Below are 24869 nucleotides of genomic sequence, written 5' to 3'. Positions count from 1 at the left end.
TATACATTTCTTTGCAAACTTTGTAAGAAAGTCAGTCTTTCCATCTCATGGATTTCTTTGATAATTTCAAGACAATTTTCTAAAGAAGAGGGATCTATCTTTTCTACCTGAGGATCTGCCATTTCTGCATGTTTTGCTGGATCCAAAATCATTTGACTCAAAAAGTGTGAAATAGATAGAATAAAGGAAATGCAATTGCTGATTTGAAATCTTTCCATGTAAGTCTTTGCTGCACTATCACAGCCAAAAGAGGAGCTAAAACTAAAACTGCAGAACGCCTATCTGTGATCCAACTCTCTCGGTCTATGTCTGTGTTTATTCTCTCTCTCAGCCACTGGATCCAATTTCTCAAACACTCACTGATTGTAAGATTAAGTGTGTAGCATTGTGATAGGACAGCTTCTTTAGACTTTAAATAGGTGCGAAATGGATGGATGGTAGGGAGATTTCTTAGAATTGGGCATTTAGATGCTGGGCCGATTAGGCTTTTTGAACATATTCATGCATACTTCTGTGGAAAGATAGCCTGGAAATCCACACCCACATCTAGAACGATATAGGGTCTGTCCATGATCGATAGACCTTCCCAACTCAAGGGGCGGCACCTACGCATGCATTTCAAATACCACTGCACGCAACTGGATAGTACTACGACTAGGGTTGCAAAGGGGTGGAAAGTTTCCATGGGAACTTTCGCTCAGGAATTTTGGGAATATTCGATTTTTGGGAATTGACTTGAAATTGAGGGAAATTTAATGGCCTATCATATTCAAACTTAAATGTAGTTCAAATGTTCAAATGTGTGTCTTCAAAAGTCTTGTGCTCTGGGCTTAATGTAGCCTCAATGCTCCAGGGTTCTAGAAATCATCTGTGCATGTGATGGAGGAATGCACAGTGCATGTAGGGGGCGTGGCCTCAATACCCCTGCAGTAAGCAGTGTGCTGTGTGCATGTGATTGAGGAAAAGCACATATTCTCAAGTGTGAAAGCATGAAAGCTGGTTTATTTAGTCAAGAATATGCTAAATATACATTTCCCCCGACTATATTTGAAATCACTGTTAAGGTCAAACCTTAAATTTGTTAAATTTTTGGTTTATTCCCGTTAATTCCCATTAATTCCCAAAATTCCCGTTAATTCCCGTTAATTCCCTTGGAAAGTTTCCAACTTTGAAAATTCCCGGAATTTTGCAACCCTAACTACGACCAATCAGAGCAATGAACAAGGTGACGTATTAAGCCCCGTTCGTTTAGCGAACAGCGGGTTTAACTGGTAAACAGAAAATTCTTCTTTCTTGCTAATGAAAGATTTGAGTGTCGAGGCACAAGCCGTTTCCAACTCAAACAACGTATCCACAGCCATCTTTAGTGTTTACTATCACGGCTTCGACGGCGCATGCCCAGCACTGTCGGCCATATCAGGTAGAAGGATTTGATTGGAAACTCAGAATTTTCCGACATACGGTAGTTAATGAGCTTCAATGGATCGTGCCCAGACCAGGTTGAGCAAATTTAATTTGCCAGCTGCAGGTCTTGATTTCCAGGCTAGTGGAAAGTCTGATGCAGCATCAAAAGGCACAATGTATCAAATATCTTAGACTATTGGATGATTTCCAGATTTGATTTGAATAGACAATATAGGCGCCAAATGTTGACATTACTGTGTTATCCACAGCAGAATCATGTTGACTGATACTGCAAGTTTATCCATGACGTTTTAACCACACACATTAACTCATTAGAAGATAACATTTCTCTTTCTTTGAGAGGTGATTAAAAATGTTTGTATAATTATGATTTTAGATGAGAATCTGCATGTTATTCCCTGCATGGCAACTTCATTTTCTGCCATCACTTGTTCAGCACATGGCCAGTGATGTGTGCGGGTTTGATTTTTATTAAAAGTCGAAATCATTTCAAAATAAGAGTGCACTTTTCTTAAAGATGACGTGTTGTTAAGTCAGTCTTCATGTAAGACTAACAAGTCATTACTCTACTCAACCTCTTGTTTTATTTATCTTATAGTTTTGATCCTGTTTTCACTGTGTGTGTGTGTGTGTGTGTGTGTGTGTGTGTGTGTGTGTGTGTGTGTTTGCTCGTCTGTGCACAATGCAGGGCACGGCATTCCCCTCTGAAGTAAAGGGCCTGACCAAGCGTATCCGCACAGTGCTGATGGCCACAGCCCAGATGAGGGAGCATGAGAAAGACCCAGAGATGCTGCTTGACCTGCAGTACAGCCTGGCCCGGTCCTACGCCAGCACCCCTGAACTCAGACGCACCTGGCTGGACAGCATGGCCCGGGCTCACCTCAAGAACGGAGATTTCTCTGAGGTATGACTATCACAGGAAGACTGTGGATAATCCTCCTTCACAGAGACGGTTTAAACAACAGTCTCTAAATAATGTAGGCCAACAGGTCAGGCAAGTCCTGGTTTACCTGCTATTTTGATCACGTTCTGGGGACATGTGACTTTGCATAAAATCGTAACCCTTTCTCTACCACGCTCCGTTAGAGGATTTATTTGCGTGTTTTTTTTAAACATTATTTGATTATTTATTTATTGGATGTATTTAGATCCTGTGTTGTTTAATTTGTTGTGTTTCATGTTTTTATTATTGAAGAATTTTTATTTACTTTATTTATACAATTTCAGTTGAATTTTTATATATTTATATATTGTTTTATTGTATGCTGTATTGTGCATTCACACAATGCTGGAATACAATAAGAGAAACTCGAAAAAAGACTCCTCCCGGTACAGTGAAAGGGACTATAAAAATCCTGTTGCCAAATTTGTGGCCAAATTCAACAGAGAGAAAACCACTCCTCCATCTTGTGAAGAGACAGTCAGTGCGTTTCCATGGCACAACTAGATTAGATTATCACATATATCGAACTAGACACTCGAACGGACCGTGTCACTTGTCTGAGTTTACATGGCCTTTCAGATATCGGATAAATGTCCAATGCATGGCTGTCTCCACTATGCTAGGTGGCGCTGTAGCCCTTTCAACCATGCTTTCAACAAGTGTTGAAAGAGCCACGTCCGGTTCTCTTCCGTCAATAACCCATGGTGTAGCCATGGGTGTAGCCTATCACGCGCAGGCACACAAGCACAGAACGAGAAGTCCGATAAGCGATGTCCGATCCCTGTTTACATGCAGAGAGAATGCCGACAACGAACGACTTATCTAGGTGTTCTTATCCGACATCTCTTGTCCGTTATTGTGCCGATTTGTGTGCGAAGTAGATCGGATAAAGGTGTTTACATGCAGTTTAAAAGTCCTGTTGAAGTCTTATTCGTTTAGTTACCCGATTATGAGTCTGCATGTAAACGCACTGAGTGTAGGATAATAAATAATTCACCTGACAGCTTACAGACGTGTGGGCATGTTGTTTTCTAACAGGTGATGTCTCGATTTCCAGTTGGACATTTACATACAGTTATTATTTGTTTTCTTCTATATTCTTGGTTTTTGTTTCTGCCTTCGAAGTGTTCATTAAATCTTGCTGGTGTTCTTTGTTGCCTCCACAGGCAGCAATGTGCTACGTCCACGTGGCTGCGCTGGTTGCTGAATACCTGCACAGGAAAAGTAAGGCCCTCCACACACACACACACACACACACACACACACACACACACACACACACACACACACGCACTGCAATGCTTTTTTTAACCTTCATTTATACTGTAACTGGACACCAAGCACTGTGTGCAATGTTAATTGCGGGCCCTCTTGGTTAAATACAATATACAGCTTAGCACTAAAGTGTATGTCAAACTGCCTCCATAATATAGGGGTTAGATTATGTCCTAAACCAACAGCAGGAGGATTTGACTACAGACAGTACACTCACAAGCATGACCTGCACCTCGCCTCACTAGCAAACAGAGAAGAGAAGGATGGCTCTCTAGGACGATTTGCCTCACTGGTGATAAATGACTGGCCAGTATGTTGTTAGATACAGCATGCAAACACTGGGCAACCTGATACTAGCAAAAACAAAGCCTCACAATGCAGCTTGTGCTTTTTATGATCATATTTTTCTAATGCAAAACATGCTGTCAGATAATGCTGTATACAAATGTGAGGTAGGTGTTTATCTTTGAGGAAAGTCAACGGACAAAGATCATTTGCGATGTGCAACAGTAGTGTGTATGTTTGTTTAGTAGTGTTAGGTAGTCACAAACCACCGAACATCGAGTCATATTTTAATATTTCTCTATACCTCGAACTCTATTTGAATTTTTATTATTTTGAGAGCTGAGACACTACACCTGTTGCAACCTCAAAGCTCACTTACATGAAATAGAATATTTGGTGTACAATTTTAGTTTGGTGATCTCAGTGAACCTTTTTTTTAACCTTGTCTTTTCTGTTCTTTCGTTAGAGTTGTTCCCTAGCGGCCTCGCTGCTTTTAAGAAGATTACCTTGAATATCGAAGAGGAGGCAGCCATGCGAGAAGACACCGGAATGCAAGATGTCTATTACACAGAGGTGTGGCCTTATGCATAGAATTTTGTTTCTTACATGAGACGTTGCGAAATGTTTCGCCTGCACAAAGAACAATTGATTCATTGTCAATTAATTCCTAGTCTTCTTCTTAACTTGGGCTGGAATCAAAACTCATTAACTCATATTATTTATTGGATAGTGATAAAAGCTGTCAAATGCTGAAAGCCATCCTTGGAGTTCTTGTCGCAGTCTGTATCCTTAATGACATTATACAGTTCTACATTCAAAATTGATGTACGGCTGCTTGATTTAACGTTTGTTAACTTAGGCGTTTTGCTGTTCATTCTCAACGTAAAATATAAAACATTTTATCGTTTTGGTGTTTGTACTGCAACTGCGGTCTTGTATCAGCACTAGCAATGAAATCCAGCTTAAAATGTTATTTGTTGATTAGATGCCTTGATACTCTAAATGTACTGTAGATAGATACATGTTATATCTGCTCCGTCCCTTTTTAGGAAGTCTTGGTGGAACACCTTGAGGTCTGCGTGGAGGCTCTTTGGAAAGCCGAGCGTTATGAGCTCATCACCCACATTGCCAAACTCACCATCCCCATCTATGAGAAGCGCCACGAGTATGAGGTACCGTAACAACATTGTACTGCATAAACACACACTCACTGTTTCTTTCCTTTCCTTGCAAAGCGATTCAATCACGTCCCCCCTTTGCTTTTGAAGGGAAATTAATCACACCTAGGCAAGGACACTGTTACATTTGTTTTAGATGTTGATACTTTTGTGTAAAGTTTACCCTTATTATTTTCCACTCATTATTTAAGTCCTTGGCTTCTTTCACTTGAATTGTCATCTGGTTCCATATTGATCACCTGCAAGGTTACGCTACTGGATTGTTTTAGACAACATAAAGGCAGCCATTTTACTTTGAACAACATGAAAGCATTTTAACTTTTCAACTTTTGTTTTCCCTTCTGGAAATGCAACGTGGTTTTCAACAAATGCTTTTGATTGCTTTCACACTTCGGTGAATGCCTTGTCACATACCGTGAAATGCCTTGTCACATACTATCAAATAATTTGTTTGTTTGGCAGGACACATTACAGTTCATAAACGAAACCGTTTGTGCACGCACTGCCAAATTGAAGTAAACAATCAATCTGATGCCTTCTGCCTTAATTTCCAGAAACTCAGCCGACTGTACGACACTCTGCACAGAGCATACAATAAGATCATGGAGGTGATACAGTCAGGCCGCAGGCTGCTCGGGACATACTTCAGAGTGGCTTTCTATGGACAGGTGAGGTCGCTAAGCTGCTTTAAAGGGGTGTACACTCTCCCCCAAGCCATAAGTAGGGTAAGCGGTTACGAATAGCTCTGGTGATGAAGTGCCCCTTTAAGTTAAGTTGACCATACAATAGTCTTTGTGCCCACTGCTGATGTGGGGTACAGTGCATAAGGAATTCAGCTCTCCTTATTGAGATAAAGTATGTTTTAAGACAGTGCTATCATGAATCTGTGGGGCCTCATGTCTTACAGTTACAAGTACAAGTACAATTAAGTACAAAAGTACATTACGTGACACTGTATTGGTTTTGATGGTCTGAAGCAAACAAGTATAATAGTGAATGTGCAACTGTACAAATACAGAGCACAATGTTCAGGATTATTTTTAATGGATGAACAAAGTGCACAGCAAACAATGTGATGGAATCTGTGCCAGTTGTAGTAGTTGTAGGCACTGTCAGTCATTTTTCGGGAATGCACAGGTTTGCGAAATCGGTCAAAATGCTACAAAACCCTTTCCAGTGTTGGATATAATTTTAAAATGAAATAAATAGATACATATAAAAACCAGAACTATTCTCACCATGCACAGAATACCTTTATGGCTTTCGGACAGCACAGGAACCCGCAGGTTCAAGTTTTTGCAAGAGTGAGAAAGATAGCTGCAGTGACATTAGAAGGGAGCACACACTTGAAGGAAATGTTATGTAATGTACTTGTGATTATGTCGAGAACGGTTCAACAAAAATAATGGATGTGGAGAGTCATTGCTGAACCAAAGGTCAGGTGGACTGTTTATCATCATTTTTTAAACAAAGTGAACGAACGTGTGTGTGTTTTTCCGCAGGGCTTCTTCGAGGAGGAGGACGGGAAGGAGTACATCTACAAAGAGCCCAAGCTCACTGGCCTGTCTGAAATCTCCCAGCGGCTGCTCACACTCTACGGGGAAAAATTTGGCCCGGAAAACGTGAAGATAATTCAAGACTCCAACAAGGTGCAGTAGATAAACAGGGGGGAAGGAACAAGGTGTCAGACGTCTGGGATAAATACTCTTGATTTCTGGTTGCTGACTTTGAATGCTAAGTTGCTGGGTTTCTTTTAATGCTTTCAGAAGTGAAAATAAGTATTTTGGCATCACAGTCCCAATCTTGTGTTTCTTTAGAAAATATCATTTGTCCAACATAATAGTGGGAAATGTTCACTTTCTACTCCACTGAGTCCTTGTTAAGTATCGGTGAGAATTGCTTCCTTTGAATTTGTTCACTGTGTGGGTTTCACAGAAACACTGTGTAAAAGTCAATGGTGGGCGACGAGGAGGCACGGGGTCATAGCAGCCAAGTGTTTGAAGAATAGGGCTTTTTTTAATTAACATATTGGATTCCCTTTCACAGAGTCAACAAGCTAAGGCCTATGTGATCTAAGCTTTAGAATTCAATCAAAGGTGTTTGCTTCCTCACAGGTCAACCCCAAAGACCTGGACCCCAAGTTGGCCCATGTCCAGGTGACGTTTGTCAAGCCCTACTTTGAGGAGAAGGAGGTGCCCGAGAAGAAGACGGACTTTGAGAAGTGCCACAACATCAACCGCTTTGTGTTCGAGAGTCCTTACACGCTGTCGGGCAAGAAGCACGGCGGGGTGGAGGAGCAGTGCAAGAGGAGGATCGTGCTCACAAGTATGAAAAAAAAAAAACTCACACACACACACACACACACACACACACACACACACACACACACACTCTTTACTGTCGTGTTTGACATATGCAGTACAAGGCAATAGTTATCTTCATCTGTGTAACGAGACAATACAAAAATGCCCTGTCATTTTTAACATCAGAAGGCCTGCAGTATCTCATGTCAGAGTCACGTTGACATATCTCAGAGATATCGGAGCAAAACACTTGAATACTTTTTCTTATCTAGATATACAGTACATTGTGTGTATTATCAACATAAACTTTGACGTTGCACCCATTGTTATGTGCATACGTGCAGTATTCATGAATAGCTTGCTGGCTACTATGCAAGTGGCAGCTGCATGTCAGAAAACCCCTCCATCTCCAACAACTATTCATGTAGCCTCCATTCTTATCTGATATTATTGAAAGGTGCAGTCTAGCCAAGTTGTTCTTTCTTGTTGACCTAATAGATGACACAGCGGCTCACAGCAGTTATGCCCGCTTCCCTTTTTTTATGTGCAGCTGCCCACACCTTCCCGTACGTGAAGAAGCGTGTGGAGGTGGTGGCGGAGAAGCAGGTGGAGCTGAAGCCGGTGGACGTGGCCATAGACGAGATTAAGGCGCGCACGGCCGAGTTAACCAAGCTGTGCTCCAGCCAGGAGGTGGACATGATCCAGCTGCAGCTCAAACTGCAGGGCTGCGTCTCAGTGCAGGTAAAAGGCTTCAGTCCCTACCACACACATCTAAGTGACACAATCAAAGCCACTTAATATCCCTACACACTTTTACAAGAATCTCTACGTTTTTATTTTTTATTTTTTTTGAAGAGGAAACTCAAGCTTCTGAATAGAACTGCACTGCTTGTTGGGGGCTATGAATGAATCACAAACAGGTTTTCTGATTATGATCTTTCTAGTCAAGGCGTAAGAATGCTTAACACTTTCAGGCATGTTTTTCTACAGGTGAATGCAGGTCCCATGGCCTATGCCAGGGCATTCCTGGATGACAGTAAATCCAACCAGTCTGGTAACAAGAAAGGCAAAGACCTTAAAGACATCTTCAGGTACGCTGTTTTCATGAGTGGGAGGCCACGCTGTTTGTTGATTCTCATTTCAATTATTCTGCAGCTGATTGTTAAAGGTGGAGTCAGTGATTCTGAAGAATTTTTGTTTTTGAAAATCTGTGAATATCTCCTCACGATCTGCTATCTGTCCGTAATTTGTGTGCGCTGGAAAAAATCCAGTGTTAATACACAGCCGAGGATCTGTTGCTAGCTACGGTGGGCCCTTTTGTTTACACACCAGTTAAAGGAGCCTAGGCTGTGTATACACACTAGATTTTCTTTTCAGCATACATACAGTATGGACAGATAGCAGCTCGAGAGGAGATATTCACTGATTTTTACAAAAAGTGATTTTGACAACAAGCGCTCTCCAGAAACGACTCCACCTTTAAATACTGTATGTAATTGGTCTGATAAGTTGTCATATACGTTTGTTATTAAATCTTGTCATTTAATTTGATTCATTGCAGGCGATTTGTCCAGGCATGCAGTATAGCTCTGGATATAAACGAGCGCCTGATCAAAGAGGACCAGTTTGAGTACCACGAGGGCCTTAAGTCCAATTTCAAAGAGATGGTAAAGGAGCTGTCTGACATCATCCACGAGCAGGTAAATTCCGTTTGTCCTGGCGTAGCCCACATAACAATAACATTATTCTGTTGGAGTGAATCCATCATATCCCATCACCTGCATGCATGCACACACACACACACACACACACACACACACACACACACACACACACACACACACACACATGCATACACACCCTGTCCTCCTTTCCTGATCACACAGCTGTGTGCTTCAAGTGCTCTTGGACAGAAAGACTGATGCAGTGGTCTTCAAATCCAACACAGAAATGTTGCAATAATGAATGAATAATACAGAAAACAGCATATTTTACTCATTGGAGCACGCTCAAGAACGAACATGTATTTTCTCGATTGCCTTTCCTGGCATCTTGCCGTTTTCCCATAATGCAACAGGTGGCAACAACATTTTGTTTGTGTAACTCCCAGGCATACATAATGAATGTCTGTCTGTTCCTCTTCTAAAATCCACACATTTCAAATCACTCGGAGATAGTTCTCATTTGAGAAAAGCCACTAATGTTGCTGTCCTTGTAAGTCATGCTCCATGTCAAAGGCACGTTAATAAAAGTGTGTTTTGTACAAAAAAAATTAAACTGGGCCAAATCGAACAAAATACATTCAGACGAATAGTCATTCAAATGTTAAATTCTGCCCTATTATGTCATGTTTTCTCCATCCACAAACTAACACACAGACCAATCTTTTGAAGAATTATTACCAGTGTGACTTTTATTGTGTTGTACTCGTAAAAAAAAAGGGCAACAGCAAAGTTGAAGTTCATTGCACTGTGGTTTATTTTTAAACTAGCTAGGTTACTATGCATATGCTCAGAATGGGCGGAGATGCTGGGAAAAAAAAGAAATGTATATGGGGAACATTTTCAGTAATATTCGGTAGCCACTATATCGTAGCTAAAAATAGAAGAACTCTTTCATACTCGTTTATTCGTTGTCTGATGTTAAACATTGGACATGGTTACACTTGAAGTGAGTCATCACCTGTTGCAATGGGAGGCTGTGGACATACTACTTCCAACAGCCACTGAAAACTGACTTCCTCTTGCAACATGATCTTTACATTTTCATCTCAAATGGGTTAGCTTTACTGGTTAAAGAAACTGATATTAACTGACTAGATGTTTCTGCAACCTGAGGAAGTTTACTGTGCGTGCCCTTACCTACATCATTTCACAATCGTGTTTTAAGAGAGGTCATACTTTACTGCTGATCAAGCCTGTGTACTTTGTTCCTTTGCCATCTGTGGAATGTGTCTTGGCTGTGTTTGGGCACAACATTTGATGTCACTTTAGCTGCTCTGACTTTTACCAAACTAACCGGTCTGACTTTTTCTCTCCAATGTGCTGGCCTTTTAGCTTTAAGGACAAACAGGTAATGTGATCACAAAGCTCAGTTTGTCCCTTTTAATTTAATTTTATTCCATTTTTTTGTTCCTTCATAGTTAATTTCTTGCAGACATTTATGTTTTAATGCAAATGTAATCCAAACACAATCATCTGGATACAAAAATAAAACAGAATAGAGGAACTTTATAATGGGTTATAAATAAGCGTTAATCAATAACAACTGAGAATAAAAGAGAATTAATTTGGCACAGCTCAAATAAAATGCATGGCAGATACGGCAGACATTTGGTAAACATTGAATCCTCCTTTGATGGACTGGATGTTTCACTCTTAGACGTGAGAAGGTATTTACATTTCAGATTGGGCCAGAATGGGTGCCAGTGTGCCCGTTGAAAAACAGTGCAAATAACGACATCATTATTCAAATGGTGTTTACAAGCACAGTAGTTTCCCGGTTAGGGTTGGGACATGTGCATGTTCACACTTGTAAAAAAAAATAAAAAATAACGTCCTGGTAGCAGATCTACATTTATCCCAATCAAACCACAACACTGGGCAACAAACATGTCATCAAGCAGCATGGCTCATCTAGAGCATGGCCCAAGTATAATTATGTCCATATAATATAATGATTTTTTTTAATGGATCAGATAGTAAGATGTGTTGAATCAGCAGGGGATTATGTGCCAGTCAGCCAATTGAGGAACAACCGCTGACTAAAGTGAAATGACGAGAACTATGGTGTGGAAATAGCAGAAATTATGATGATCAAACAGCTGAATCATATATTCATGAATTAGAATCCATGATAGACCGAGCTGGATCACAGGACCGTATACAATCACTCAATTGTGACCAAACAACAGATTTTTTCAGTTTCAACATTATGACTTGTTATTAAGATAGACTCACAGAGTGACAGAGTTCACATCTGTTGAGACTTTGAGATGATTTGAGGTCAGACATTGCAGGACATTGCATCTGTTGCAAACCCAGAAGTCATTTGATAATAAATACATCTACTTTGGTGTACAGTGGTTATCCTTATCAATCATAAGCTGCAAAGTCTGGATTTTTCTGACGCAATTTGGCCAAATTCCAAAGTTCACGGATAAGGGAAAAGGGCTGAACAACCCTATTGTGTGTATCAATAGAAAAAGGCCCAGACTTCTAACTTATGAACCTTCATATAAATGTGTCTTGTTAAAATGAATGAATTCAAACTATACACAGGGGATTTGATGCAGCCTGAGACGAGTGACCCTGTAGACCTTTCTATTTACCGCTCTGGCCACAATGTCTTTCAATACTTTTCTTACTCTGCTGCGTGGTCACATTTGGTTATATGTACGTGTCGGCCTTAGCCGCAGCAGCAGCAGCAGCAGCAGCAGCAGCAGCAGCAGCAGCAGCAGCAGCAGCAGCAGCAGCAGCAGTTGTTTAATTGCAATACTAACTGTTTAGACATTGGCAGTATAAACACACCTAGCCACGTTGGCTACTCCTGCCGCCATACACTCTCAGGGTGTATTCACACATGCCGTGTTTAGTTCGGTTGAAACGAACTCAGATGCACTTCTGCCTTCGGTGCGCATCTTTCAGGCAGGTGTGAATACAGCAATCGCACTCGGGTGCGGACCAAACAAACGCTCCGAGACCCAGCTGAAGAGGTAGTCTCGATGCGTTTCCAAACGCACTCTGCTGCAGTTCGTTTGTGGTGTGAATTTGTTCGGACTCGATCCGACCCAAATGCAGGAGGCACTGTGCCTTTTCTTTCTTTTCTTTTTTAATAAATAGCCGTCAGCTTCACATTATGGGAAAGTGTTGTTGTCACCATTATTAGGAAGATTAGTTGTGGTTTGACCGGGAGCCCAGAACAATATAAATGCTGAATGTGTTCAGCGATCAGATGAAGGAGAGGGGAGCGTCTCTCGCACAGTGCCAACAGGTTCACGCTGCGCAAGAAGTGTGTGTTTTTATTTTGCTTCCCATGTACGGGACCGTCAATACTATCCCCGTGTCAGTTTGGAGCTGAACTGCGCCGACCCAGCTGATACACAGCTTAATCAGCTAAGTGTCAGCTTGAGCCTATTCTTCTCGCGTGACGCGCATCCAGCACCAAAAATACAGTAAAAATTATGTTTCACATCGTAGGCTACAAGCCACATAACGTGGCATTGACATAAGGCTACACATTTATGACCATATGAAACAACAATAATTTGATGTTTTTCCTCTTTATTTATAGGTTAGATGTAGGCCCTTTTATTATTTTTAGCCCCATATTATATCAATGATATATATTTCGCAGTTTAAACTTCGTGCTTCCTGTTTCTCTCCACCCCAGAATGTCTGTCCAATGAATGAATGACCTCAGATCACGTGTGGTTTTGCTTCGTAATGCTGGTTCACTTGCAAAAGGGGCAATATGAAAGTGGACCACACCAAACAAAAAAAATCAAAACTCTATTTGGTCTGGACCAAAGCAAGTGCACTAGCGGACTTTCCCAGTGTGAATACACCCTCAGACTGATTGTTTGATTAGAACCAGACTGTCTAGTGAACAGTCCAGCTGGGTTATCAGGCCACCACGCTGGTTGAACATGCAGGACAATTGTATCACTATAGTTTTCCTATATTTCATCGTGCAAACAACACTTTTCTTTCACTCGTCACCTCTCCCACTCTCTGTACATTAAGCTTTTAAGTGATGAACCACATCTCAAAGTGTCCATTCCATTTGCCCGTGTGTGTGTGTGTGTGCGTGTGCGTGTGTGCGTGTGTGTGTGTGTGTGCGTGACACCTCTTGTCTTTATGTGACAACTGACGCTCATCCTGCCCGTGTTCTGCTTTCAACTTCAGATCTACCAGGAGGACATGATGCGCTCGCTGTTACAAAACTCCATCCACGTGTTCCGTGCCATCAGCGGGACGTCCCCCGACCTGGGCTGACCTCTGTCTGTCCCTCCCTTATGTCCATCCCTCAAAGACCTGGACTGGCTGATAACAGGGGGGTGGGCTCTTCATCTCATGTCTTGCCAAGAACCCCCTCCCCTTCTCCCCAGGCGAAGATGCCATTTGGCTATCTTAAGCATCTCTTTTGGACGGGCCGTAAATGGTCAGGCTAGCAGCTGGATATACTATTCAAACCACAGCTGCAGTATTTTCTAAGAATGTATCCCATGGACACCAACTAAATGTCAGTGGGTGAGGGTGAGGTGTTCAGGCAGTGTCATGCTAGGTTGCACTGCACTTTTTTTGCCTGCCTTTTTCGATGGACCGCAGGATCGGCTGTTATTTCTTTTAGGGGGAAGCTACTGCACCCCTGTCCTCTCTCTGTAATGCTGCCCTACAGATCTATGCAGGTCATCACAGTGAATGTTACTCGAGTACATCTTTCACACGCAATAGCATCTTCCTATCGCACAACAACAGTGTTTTTTTTTAACAGGCTCACATGTCACGGTTAGCATAGTGGTGACCAATACACTGACTCAACCGGTTGTGTTGTAACAGACACCCAACACTGCAATCGCAGGCGTAGCAATGCATTCCGGGCAGGTTTACAGATGTGTGATTACTAGCACCCTGTTTGCTTAATGACAAATTTTAAAGTCTTCTCTGTCTGCTCCAAAGTTAAAGAGAATAAAAAAAACTTCAGGGTTGTATAAAAGTTGTGTGATAAAGCTGTTCTTAAGAAGGGTTTTAATGTGGTTCCATTACAAATGGTAAGTGTAAAGAAATCTGATGGTAACAACGATGTTCTAGATTGTATAATTTTGAAGCATAAAGGAAAAGAATTTGAGCTTTATAACAATCATTGAAACAGTATTCTCTACTGGCTCGTCTTGCAAGCCTGTAGATATTTCAAGTGAAAAACAGGGTTGCAAGACAGGACACGGCGAGCACAGCGGTGTGCTAATATTTACTCCAGTAAGTGAAGAGTTCCTCTCATCTGGGTTAAGATCCAGTGCCTTTCTGCTTTCCGCCTTCGGGAAAAGAGCCCCCTTTATCTCAAGTAATAAGACCCTGGTCACACGCTGGTCATTCCCAGTATTTCCCAAGTGCTACACTGTAATTAGCAGATATAGATGAATAATATTTAAGCGAGTGTGTACATAAAATGTGTCGTCATGCTGTAAAGTGAATTCTGTCTCCATGTATGTTTGTACGTACTGTATGTATGTATTTATATTTGAAACATTGTGGACTGTTGCTCTGTCCAATTCTCGCCTAGCAGAGAGATTTTACTTTCATTTTTTATTGCTTTGTATACTGAGGAGAAGCTGCTTGTCAAACTTACTTTGTAAAGTCTTTTTCCAATAAAAAACCTGGGAAAACTACTGGCACTGACATTTTTATTCATGAGCATGGGAAACAAAACAAAAATTCCAAAACTCCTCCTTCATCATTGTGTATGATGGTGTCAACAATCCATCTAAGTTCATACTGTAGCCTACTGTATGTTTTTCTGACCTTGTGCCATCAGTTGTTCCACTTTGCTTGTTTGTTTGCTGCATTACACCCATTACCATACACCATAATCAGCTTAATGATTCACAGACTCATTAAGGCGCCTGACGACTTCCTGGAGGAGTGGATGGAGATGGACACTTGTGGTTTGGGGGATATCGTCAATTTTGGCGCGTGCGCATGAGTGATCTGCTGCCTTCGTTAAGGGGCGGGGGAGGGGGGGGGGTCATATGGACAGCCCCCAGTCCTTTATGTTGACTCTCTGCCTCTTGAACACTCTTCGTTCAGTGTGTCTTGGATCTGGACAGTGTTATGAGAAACGTGTTCCACATTCCCACCGAGTCACTGCTGTCATCATCTCGCTCAGCCTTCCTCCCACTCTCACTGACTGCGCCGACTCCGCCCCGTTGTTCCCGGTAGAGTCCTCCACCAGCCAACAGTCAAGGTGCGTCTCTGGATAACTTCATTTCTAGTTTCCTGTGTTTATTCACCCACAACACAATCCCTGAGAGGGTCGAAAGAGGCGACGCGCTCCCAACTGGAAGGAATAAACTTCACTGGGACAACATGACTCTCATTCTCGGATTTGTCGCCTTCTTAACCTGGACGGCTTTCCTCTGTAAAGCAGGTAAAGACTCATTTATGACCCTTTAAAGCCTACGTGCTTGAAGGCAGTAACAACACCAAAGTTCAATTATGCTTCCAGAATGATAGGTTATGACGCACATTTAACCCTTTTGACAGCAGGATAAGCCTTTCACTTCAACAATTGTTCATTAGCTGTTAATTCCATTTCGATTACAGGCACACTCAAAGTTGTTAATAAAGAGAAAAAAGCCTAGTGTAGGCTATTAAAGGACTAGGCTATAACTTGAGACTTTTTCCATTCAGAATTTCCCATTTTTGTATTTTATGAGTTTTCTTTTGCCTATTGATTGTAATATTTCTAAATCTCTAAAGCCTTGTTGAGAGATTATAGCCGCTGTATGTTCCTGTGAGGTAAGAGTTTAGGCTATTGCCTTTTCCATCAATAAAAAGCCTAGAACGCCCCTAGATGTCCGAAAGCCTTTAATGTTTAAATGAAAACATTTCATCTTTTGAAATTGGTCGCGCCTCTATTTTGCAAGTACGGTACAGTCGCTGCAGCGCAACACATTAGCCTCGTTTGATAGGAGCCGTCTGGCTCAGACCTGCGCAATTATGACGCGCGTCATAGTTGCGCGGGTTTTAGCAAGACGGCTCCTTCTCCAACGAGGCTATAATCTCGAAAGAAGCTCTGGAGGGTGAAATGACACCACATAGATCATATTTAAAAACTTGTAGGCCTAACGGAATTTGTGTAGCAGGTTAAGAATGTGATAAGTAGGCCTATGCCTACCAAAAAAGAAAAGGCTCAAAGACGTTTTATATATTTTAATTATTTAGCCTATTAAGAATATAAATATATTATTATATCCTACACTGTTATTACCACACAAACTAGGCATCCTAATGTATAGGCTAATAAACAAAATAAAAGGGGATATAGCCTAATCAAAGGCTACTTTTCGTGTCGCGCACACTTTTCTTCATGTTAAGATTTCACTTCCTGTATCCATAAGAAATGTGATCTCTTTTCACTGTGTCCCCGCCAGTAGGCTAGCCTAAGCCTCTGGCCTATTAGCTCAACGGGTAGCCTATAAACATGAACACTTTTGCAGAGCAATATCCATTGGAATTTTGTAGAAACCCTTGGAAATAAATGCGCAACACTATGTTAAATATGAGAAATATTTAAATAGGCCATGTTCCAAAACTCTATTGATTTGTAGGTGATTTGCTTCTTTAATCACAGAACATTAGGCCTAGGCCTACATCCTTAGGGAATATGTTGATACCTAAAGGAAAATAATAATATGAGCGTTCATTTTTCTCAGTGGCACTGCTCGGGTGGCTTACTACCAATTAACTACCGTTGTTGTAGAATAGAAGCGCAACAAAAATAGCCTATGGACTGCGTCAGGTTCGCCTGACTTGTCTGCATTTTGTGCGTGTGACTGTTTAAATGCAGCAGGAAGTGAATTGACACAAATGGTCAATTGTGTAGTGTAGCTTTACCCTATGATAGAGTGGACTGTGAACATATTGAATTAATTCCTCTCCTTGTCATGTCTCTTACAGATTGCCCTCCTCTGACACTCTCATACGAGTGGCTCGACGCGTTTACTGTAAATGTGTCCTGGGCGAAGCCCACCGGTCTGCAGTGCAGCAGTGAGGACCAATGTTACCGGCACATGGAGGGACAAGAGCAAAAGGTAGAAAACATGATCAAACTCAGTGGTGTTAAGAGTAGGCTTACCTGAAAACCATAGTCTACTTGAGTAAGAGTAGAGATACCTTACTAGAACAAATAGCCTTCTCCGTTACATGTTACAACTCCAAGTCACCTTTTTCAATACCACTTGAGTACAAGTACAAAAGTGTCTGAATGTAAAAGTATTTAAGTATCAAAAGTCAAGAGTATTTAGCAGAAATGCTCCAGTAGACTACAAATACCAAACTGTCAAATATACTCTGGCATAAGTAAATGTCCTGCATTGCAAAAGTTACCTCGGTTAAAGTATGAGTAGGCCTATTATCACGAACATGTAGCCTACTTAAAGTAGGCCTATTAAAAATAGAAGTGACTTCTGTAGGCTAACCTTTGTTTATTGGATTATTATTACTCATGCATTGATGTTAAGGCAGAGGCAGAATGTGTATAGCTGAATGAGGTGGAGCTCATTCTATAGCCTATGGGACTGCAAATACATTTTATTTTCATTGTGGATTTAAGTTGCTTTTATTTTTTTATCAATAGATTGATTGTTTGCTTGGAAAACATTTTAATTATTAAGGAAAACTAGCAACTCTTCAAATATTAGAAACTTGAGCAGTGACATGTAGGCCTATTAAAAATGACTATATTAAAAATAGTCTTGATTCTCTATGAATCACCTAATGTTTTATCTGTGCTTGTATGCCTACTGTTTGGTGGTATGTTATACTTTATAAACTCTTCATATATTTTGGTGCTAAAATCTTAATTCATTCAGTAGTTTATCAGATGTATGAAGTGAAGAGTAGAATATTTCCCAGTTAATTGTAGTGTAAAGTAGGATGATAAGAAAATATTCAAGTAAAGTGCAAGTGCCTCAAACTAGTAGGCCTACTTAACCTACTTTACCTGAGTAAATGTATTACATTCCACCACTGGAATCTCTTTGGTATTTTGTTGGGGGAGTTAGGGTCGCAGCAACATCAGTTATTATCCGTTGCTCCCAATTTACTGACAGATGTTTCAGCTCATGTGATTTTTATTGGCAAGGCAAATGCACGCATTTCTAGCTGACTCTCAAAGAAAAAAGGATGGGAGTAAAATGTTCTCGCATAAGGCCCATTGTCTACTGTACACTAACATTAAAAAGTACAACTGCCACTATCACACACATAAATATAGCCTCCAGACCTTGTTTACATATGAAGTCCAGAGGACGGAAAACAGAAAATATATTTGCACATTTCTATATATTTGAAAATATAGTAGGCTATATTAGCAACACCTTTGTTTATTCTTCCAAAGCAAATATGCAGTCTTCTCGGTTTCATGCTAATCAACCAAAGCCCAGTTTAGCAGGAACGACACATTTCAGTTGTTGTATTGAGTGTTATTCAACGTCTGTTTAGCATGTGTTGGTCTTCAACGTCCTTTTTGTGTTTCCTTCAGATTGTTTCCACAGAAGGGACACATTTCACAGAAAATTGTCTCTCAGAGAATATGAATGCCGGCGGCTGCAATTACAGCGTGTGGACCAGAAATCGGTCGTGCTCCATCGAGAGCACGCCGGCCACCATCACTGTCAGCAGCCCTAAGCCTCAAGGTAAGAAAGAGAAAGCAGAAATGAAATGTCTTGCACTACTTGGGATTTCTTTTTTAAGATATCCCCCTTTGCACAGAGCTTGCCACGTGAATGTTCTCGTGTGAAACCTTTTGCTTTTATGCTGTGTGTGCAGCTGAGGTGGTGAAGGACGTCGAATGTTTCAAGTACCTGAATAAAACCAAGTGCTCCTGGATCCTGGTGAATCAGTCTCAGAACCTGAAAGTCTCCTATAGGTGAGGGTTACAGCCAACAGCAAGGGCGTTATGTTCTGTCTCCAAATGCATGCAGTGAGGTTTGAGTGAAGGTGGACTCCAGTGATAACAAATGCATCGCTTGCCTTGACAACATAAGTGGGATTAGCATATGGAGAAAAAGCTGCCTGTACAAAAACTACTAAGCTGTTTATATATATATATACTGTATATATACTGTATATATATATATATATATCTTGCTTATAGACAACTAATTACACACGTTTTGCTTTTTTTCGTAGTCGTTGATTCCATATTCTAAAGGGGCTGAAACACCCAATTACAGTTTGTCTCCTTGACTTGGCATAATAATTGTTTTATATTGCGATGATTAAGTCTACCAATGCACCAACACTAAGGAGATTGATTAAAAGCCCATGAGTTATTTTCACATTTTTATTAACCATATAATATGATATGTACAGTAAACCACAAATGGTGATGTACAGTATTACGATTAATTGTGAGAAACCAAGAAATTCCATGTAAAATTTGTAAAACAACACCTCTGGGCGCTCTTGCTGTAGTGGTTAGAGCGCCCCCCACCCCATAGAGGCTCAGTCCTCGTTTCAGCTGACCTGGGTTCGAATCCGGCCCCCGTCGTTCTCAGCATGTCATTCCCCTCTACGCCCAATTTCAACTCTCTCTCCAAAACTGTCTAATAAAGCAAAAATGCCCAAAAATGCTCTTAAAAAAAGAAATGAAATGCAGCGCCCTCATAGAGGCGGAATAGAACGACCCTTTTTTCATAACCACATTTTGCGACAATTCAACTGTGAGATTGACAGTTGAATCAGGCTCCTACGATCAAATAATCGACATAGTGATGCTCTCCGCTAATATATAAGAAACACACCCTCAAAGTCAGGTAAAGCTTGTCATGCTTCTTTCGAATGTTATGTAACGTAGGAACATAATCCAGGAACATGATTCAGTCCACACAGACGTAACTGCCCGGAAGATGATTGTTGAGCGTTATACCCATCTAGTGGCCACTCAGGGAGGAACACATTTTTTTTTTTTTGAATGATTAAACAACTCCAAAAAGAAAGGTTCCCACACACTGTCTTCCTTGCAAAAATATAAATGTATTTGATGAAGGTTTAGCACCAAAATGTTGCCATCCGTTCCCGCCTATACTCCCATCGCCTCTCATCACATCCCCCTTTCTTTTTTTCACAACAGGGATGAAGGAAAGATAGAGGAAGTTCGAAACAAATTAAAAGAGTGCAAGGAGCCGAGGAGTGACTGTGAACTTGACATTGCCTTCAAAACATTTGACATCTACATACACGTGGAGAGTGAAGCTGGAATGAGAACCTTCAAACCTAAACTCAGTAGGTTCTTCATTACGACTTGTCAAAACACACATTGGACATTTGTTAAAACACTTTTAGAACCGGCTGAATATATGTTTTGTCCTTCCTGCAAACTTCCTCAGAGGTGCATTCACCAAAGATGGAAATCAGTGAAGAAGGAGGTAAGTTCAAGCTGAGCTGGACACCTCCAGAGATCTGGGAATGCTGCGGCTGGATCTACGAGGTCTGCTACAACCGCTGCAACAAGCCCAAGGTCAGTTTGCAACTTTGAAAGTCCTTCCTCTTTTATTTAGCAAGCTTTTGCTATGCCGACACTGAACGTTTTAGAGTCTATTTATGCAAATACCCCGCAAAAAAGGGAACGTCAGTTGGTGCATATGTGTCTCAGGCCTACATTCAAACATCTCTTATTTCTTAATGGCAAATATTGTAGTTCCATAGCTGACAAAGTGAAACACTGGTTTCATGTGTGTGTGTGTGTGTGTGTGTGTGTGTGTGTATGTGTGTGTGTGTGTGTGTGCGTGTGTACTTTTTTGTTTTGTTTCCAGGAATGCCAGAACTACACCATCGAAGAGGGAGATCCGCACCTGGTGCACACGGTGGCCTACGAAAGAAACTGCCGTTACGAGTTCACATCCCGAGTCAGAACCAATGACTATCACTATCCCATATCCAGCGACCTAAGCCAAATTACTACTTACGGTAACGGTCCATGAGGGGGGAAATATGAGGTTTTGTTTGTCAGAATTCTGCTGGATTTCTGATGTGTGGGTGGGGGCGCTCCCGTGGTGTAGTGGGTAGAGTGCGTACCATTTGAGGCTCAGTCCTTGACGAAGTGGACCTGGGTTCGACTCTGGCCCGGGCCGTTCTCTGCTTGTCATCCCCCTCTCTCTCTCCCCATTTCCACTCTGTAACCATCAAATAAGATAAAGAAAACAAAAAAAAGTTTTTCTTTAAGATTTGTGACGTCTCGCCTCAAAAGCTGAATAAACTGTGTCTGCTGTTCCCCACAGGTACAAATGACGAGACTCTGACCGTGGTTGCCATTGTCATCCCTATCATCCTGTCTGCCTGCGTCCTTCTGTCCTGCTTCTGCTTCAGGAGGTATGTTTTGGGAAAAATGTGCTAATCTATTTCAAGAGTCGGACAGGTAGCGGATTGTGAGGAGATCTTCAATGATTTTGTCATCAAGCGTTCTCCAGAATCCCTTACTCCACCTTTTAAAGCATCCTTTTGTTCAAAAATGCTTTTTAACGTAAACGGATACCTAATGGCTCGAGCCACCAGCAGCAAAAGATGTAAGAAGCCACTGTTCCTTTAAATGCATCTGGCGTCAGTGTTTCATCAGTGCACAGAGTGAGAGATTGTGTTGGTTGGAAATGGTTGACAAATCTGCCGCACCCTCAGGCAAAGGTAGAGGAATAGAGCTACAGTAAATAGAAAGTGTCACAGGAAAGGAATTTGCCTTGAGCACCAACCACCTGGAGTGCAGGCACAGCGGGTTTTGGAATCACTGCATTTACAGTAATTAGATAGAGAGACATGGACACATTTTTGGAGGACACTTCATGTTCTGTAAATATTTATTTTGTTAGTGTCAACACTGGAGTGCTGGTATTTTCTCTTTCAGTCGCTGACATTGTCATATTGTGGTTTTTCTGTTTGCAGACACAGTGCCATTTTTTGTCCCATCATACCAGATCCTTCTGTAATATTCAAGGAAATGATGATGAATGGAAACAAAGAACTGAAGGTATGTTTGAGGTGTGGAATCAAAAGTGTGTGTGTGTGTGTGTGTGTGTGTGTGTGTGTGTGTGTGTGTGTGTGTGTGTGCTAGTCTTTGTATCCACAACACTCTCACAACACTGTTATGTTTATTTTCAGACCACAACAGGAAGTCTGTACACGCCGGTGCCAGAACCCATCGAACCTTGCAAAATTGCACTTGTGTCGGAAAACTGTGTCGTCCAGAAAAGCTGTTGAAGTGGACGTGTTGCCTTCAGGTGCCTCTAGCGCAGCTGGAATTTTTTTACTCTGGGGGCCAGAACTTACCAGGAACATTTACAGAGTGACTTTAACACTGGGAGGATAAGCCTTGTTTGACTGACCTCTTCTGGTTGAAAGTTTCAAGTCTGTTGTGCCCCCTTTAACAGGTGCGATCAGAAGCAAGCTATGCAGTGGTGGAGGAAGTATTCAGATGCAACACTCTGTTACAAGCAAAAGTCCTGCATTGTGGACAAAATGTTACAGAAGTTAAATTATAATCAGGAAAAGTATAAGTAGTCAATGCAGAAAAATGTCCCCTGTGACTTTTTATTATATTAGAAATAATACATTGAGATTATTAGAATTTATCATTTATCCCTAATGTCAAAGCAGGATTTACAGCCAACTACTGTTGGTTGAGGTGTAGCTGAGGGGCCTTTTCTTAATTTCCAAGAGTCATTGGCACATTTTCTCCTACATTAATCGATCTATTGTTTGGTTTGTAAAAATGCAGGAAATAGGGAGAAATGCCGTCACAACTTTTAGCACTTAAGTACATTACCTACTTCAGTAAAGCACTTGTTTACATTCCACCACTGAAGCTCTGGTGCACTTTTACTGTACTGACCTGCTGTGCAATTCTGTATCACGCCTACCAGATGAGAACTTCAACCCCCAGAGGTCAGCAAACACCAGGTTATTTGCTGCTCCTCAGTTACTCTCTAAACATATGAGATACGGGTTCGTATCTGCGGCTTGTTGGATACGGAGATGCATTGTGTCCTTGGAGCGACCTGAAGTCAACTTGCTATGGACCTGGAAATGCAAACGGGGGCAAGAAAGTTCCTCATGTGCAGCAGAGACCGAATGGGAACCGATCTGCCTGTGTAGAGGAGCTGGTGCATCCCTGGATTTTCTGCTGTATAAATCTAAAGAGATCACATGGGAATAATTACAGAAGAGGCTTGCAGTATACGTCTTGACACAACACGAGTCTTGATTTGACGAGCAAATGACATTATAGCCTGAGGCAGAAAGCAATAAACTAAAGTGGTGGTGAAAGCACATACTTCTCACCATTGAGAGTGTTCCCAGGACTAAACAGGGGAGCCAAGAGATGCTGAGAAGTCTTTGTGTTCCTCGTTTAATTGCTTTGTTTTGTCTATTCGTCATGGAAACAAACCGCGCCTTGGGTCGGGCCTGGGAAGTGCCTTTCCCTTTGATCTGAGGAACACGGAAAGAGACTGCAATTTTTTTCAAACTTCATGAGAAGGAACAATGATGAGTGGTGATATTTGGTATATGTATATATGTAATTCCCATCCTCACTTTTACATGATTCCCTCTTTTAGCTTGTTGTTAGTGCATGCCGAAGGGAAGGTCCCTTTGTTGTGAGTCAGAAACTTGACATGACCTGCATGAACTTGACACTGATAACTCCAGATGCCAAACTACTTGTGCATACTTTGGAACGGTCAGACTTTTCTCACAGGAGTTTTAATCTGGCAGGCCTTTAAAAAAAAAGTCCCCTGCTTTGTTGAATAGCGTTTGAATCTTTGTACACCATGTGCACAATTTTTGTAAAGTGGGAAAAGATCGAGACATCTGAGCAGCATAACATTAAAGTCATGTATGTGCCATCTTCTGTCAAGCATTCTCATTCGTCCAAATTCAGAATGCTGTGTAACTGGTAGTCGAATGCTTCCCTTTTTTAACATTTATTTTCTTCTCCTTGCATTTGCCAAAGCAATTTTTGTTTTAAAAATGTCTCAAACTTGTTTACCAGACAATAAAGAAGATAAAGAGAAAATGTTGTATGTGGTTGTGTGTGGGATTGACTGCTAGCACCTGCTGTGACTCACTTTCACTGCAACTTAATCGTCACAGTTTAATATGAACCCATGCACTATTGCTTTTGGTTGTCAGTGGGTAGGTCACAGCTCAGAGCACTGAGATATGTTGTCTTTGGCATTCCTACGAGACTAACCTAGAAACAATTTCAACCCTAATACTCACACACATTGGTACAAGGTGCCCTCATGTATAGTAGATCCATAGTAATAGATCATACCAATACAACAGCGAATAAGAATAACATTTGTGTCGCAAGGGTGTTACACTTTTTTTGTCTTGTTTGCAAGAGAGAGAAAAATCTATTTGGATTATTGTTTAAAAAAAAAAGTTTTTTCCAACGACAATTCCGACCTATTACGTCAACGATTTACATTTCATGAATAGGCTAAAGGTTTTCATTTTACACCTGACTAACATACGTTTATAATGCAGTTGGCACATACAGTATGTGTGTAGAGGGTTTCTTAGAAAGAGAACCCAATGGCCCTTTGTTGACAACTATACACTCAGGTTAACCCTTTATCAATACAATTGTTGCACTTGCACAGTTTAGACGTGTCTGCAGGCCTACTTAAATCATGTTATAATAAAAAAGTGCTACTCAAAATCGATTTATAGCGTAGGCTACTGA

The 24869-nt window shown here is 41.2% G+C and overlaps 2 protein-coding genes across 3 annotated transcripts in view; both read left to right on the top strand.

The window, feature by feature from the left end:
* The window catches only part of dock11 (dedicator of cytokinesis 11), a 63744-nt gene extending 48948 nt beyond the window's left edge, over window positions 1-14796 (top strand). For both annotated transcript variants that reach the window (XM_080052012.1, XM_080052011.1), the window contains 11 exons: window positions 2114-2329; window positions 3535-3592; window positions 4395-4501; window positions 4978-5100; window positions 5661-5774; window positions 6609-6755; window positions 7221-7431; window positions 7960-8150; window positions 8400-8500; window positions 8971-9109; window positions 13316-14796. In XM_080052012.1, coding sequence (XP_079908138.1) covers window positions 2114-2329; window positions 3535-3592; window positions 4395-4501; window positions 4978-5100; window positions 5661-5774; window positions 6609-6755; window positions 7221-7431; window positions 7960-8150; window positions 8400-8500; window positions 8971-9109; window positions 13316-13405 — 1497 coding nt within the window. In that variant the 3' untranslated portion in view covers window positions 13406-14796. The remainder of the gene's footprint in view (window positions 1-2113; window positions 2330-3534; window positions 3593-4394; window positions 4502-4977; window positions 5101-5660; window positions 5775-6608; window positions 6756-7220; window positions 7432-7959; window positions 8151-8399; window positions 8501-8970; window positions 9110-13315) is intronic.
* Window positions 14797-15297: 501 nt separating this feature from the next.
* LOC307269402 (interleukin-13 receptor subunit alpha-1-like) lies at window positions 15298-24188 on the top strand. The gene is made up of 10 exons (XM_080052366.1): window positions 15298-15554; window positions 17087-17220; window positions 18672-18825; window positions 18959-19058; window positions 20265-20416; window positions 20521-20651; window positions 20947-21100; window positions 21412-21502; window positions 22067-22151; window positions 22283-24188. The coding sequence occupies exons 1-10, from the start codon at window positions 15494-15496 to the stop codon at window positions 22379-22381; spliced, it is 1161 nt and encodes a 386-aa protein (XP_079908492.1). The 5' UTR covers window positions 15298-15493; the 3' UTR covers window positions 22382-24188.
* Window positions 24189-24869: the final 681 nt, after the last annotated feature.

The sequence above is a fragment of the Ammodytes marinus genome, assembly GCF_949987685.1.
Source record: "Ammodytes marinus genome assembly, chromosome: 23".
NCBI classification, from domain to species: Eukaryota; Metazoa; Chordata; class Actinopteri; order Uranoscopiformes; family Ammodytidae; genus Ammodytes; species Ammodytes marinus.
This window is presented reverse-complemented; position numbering and strand designations above follow the sequence as displayed.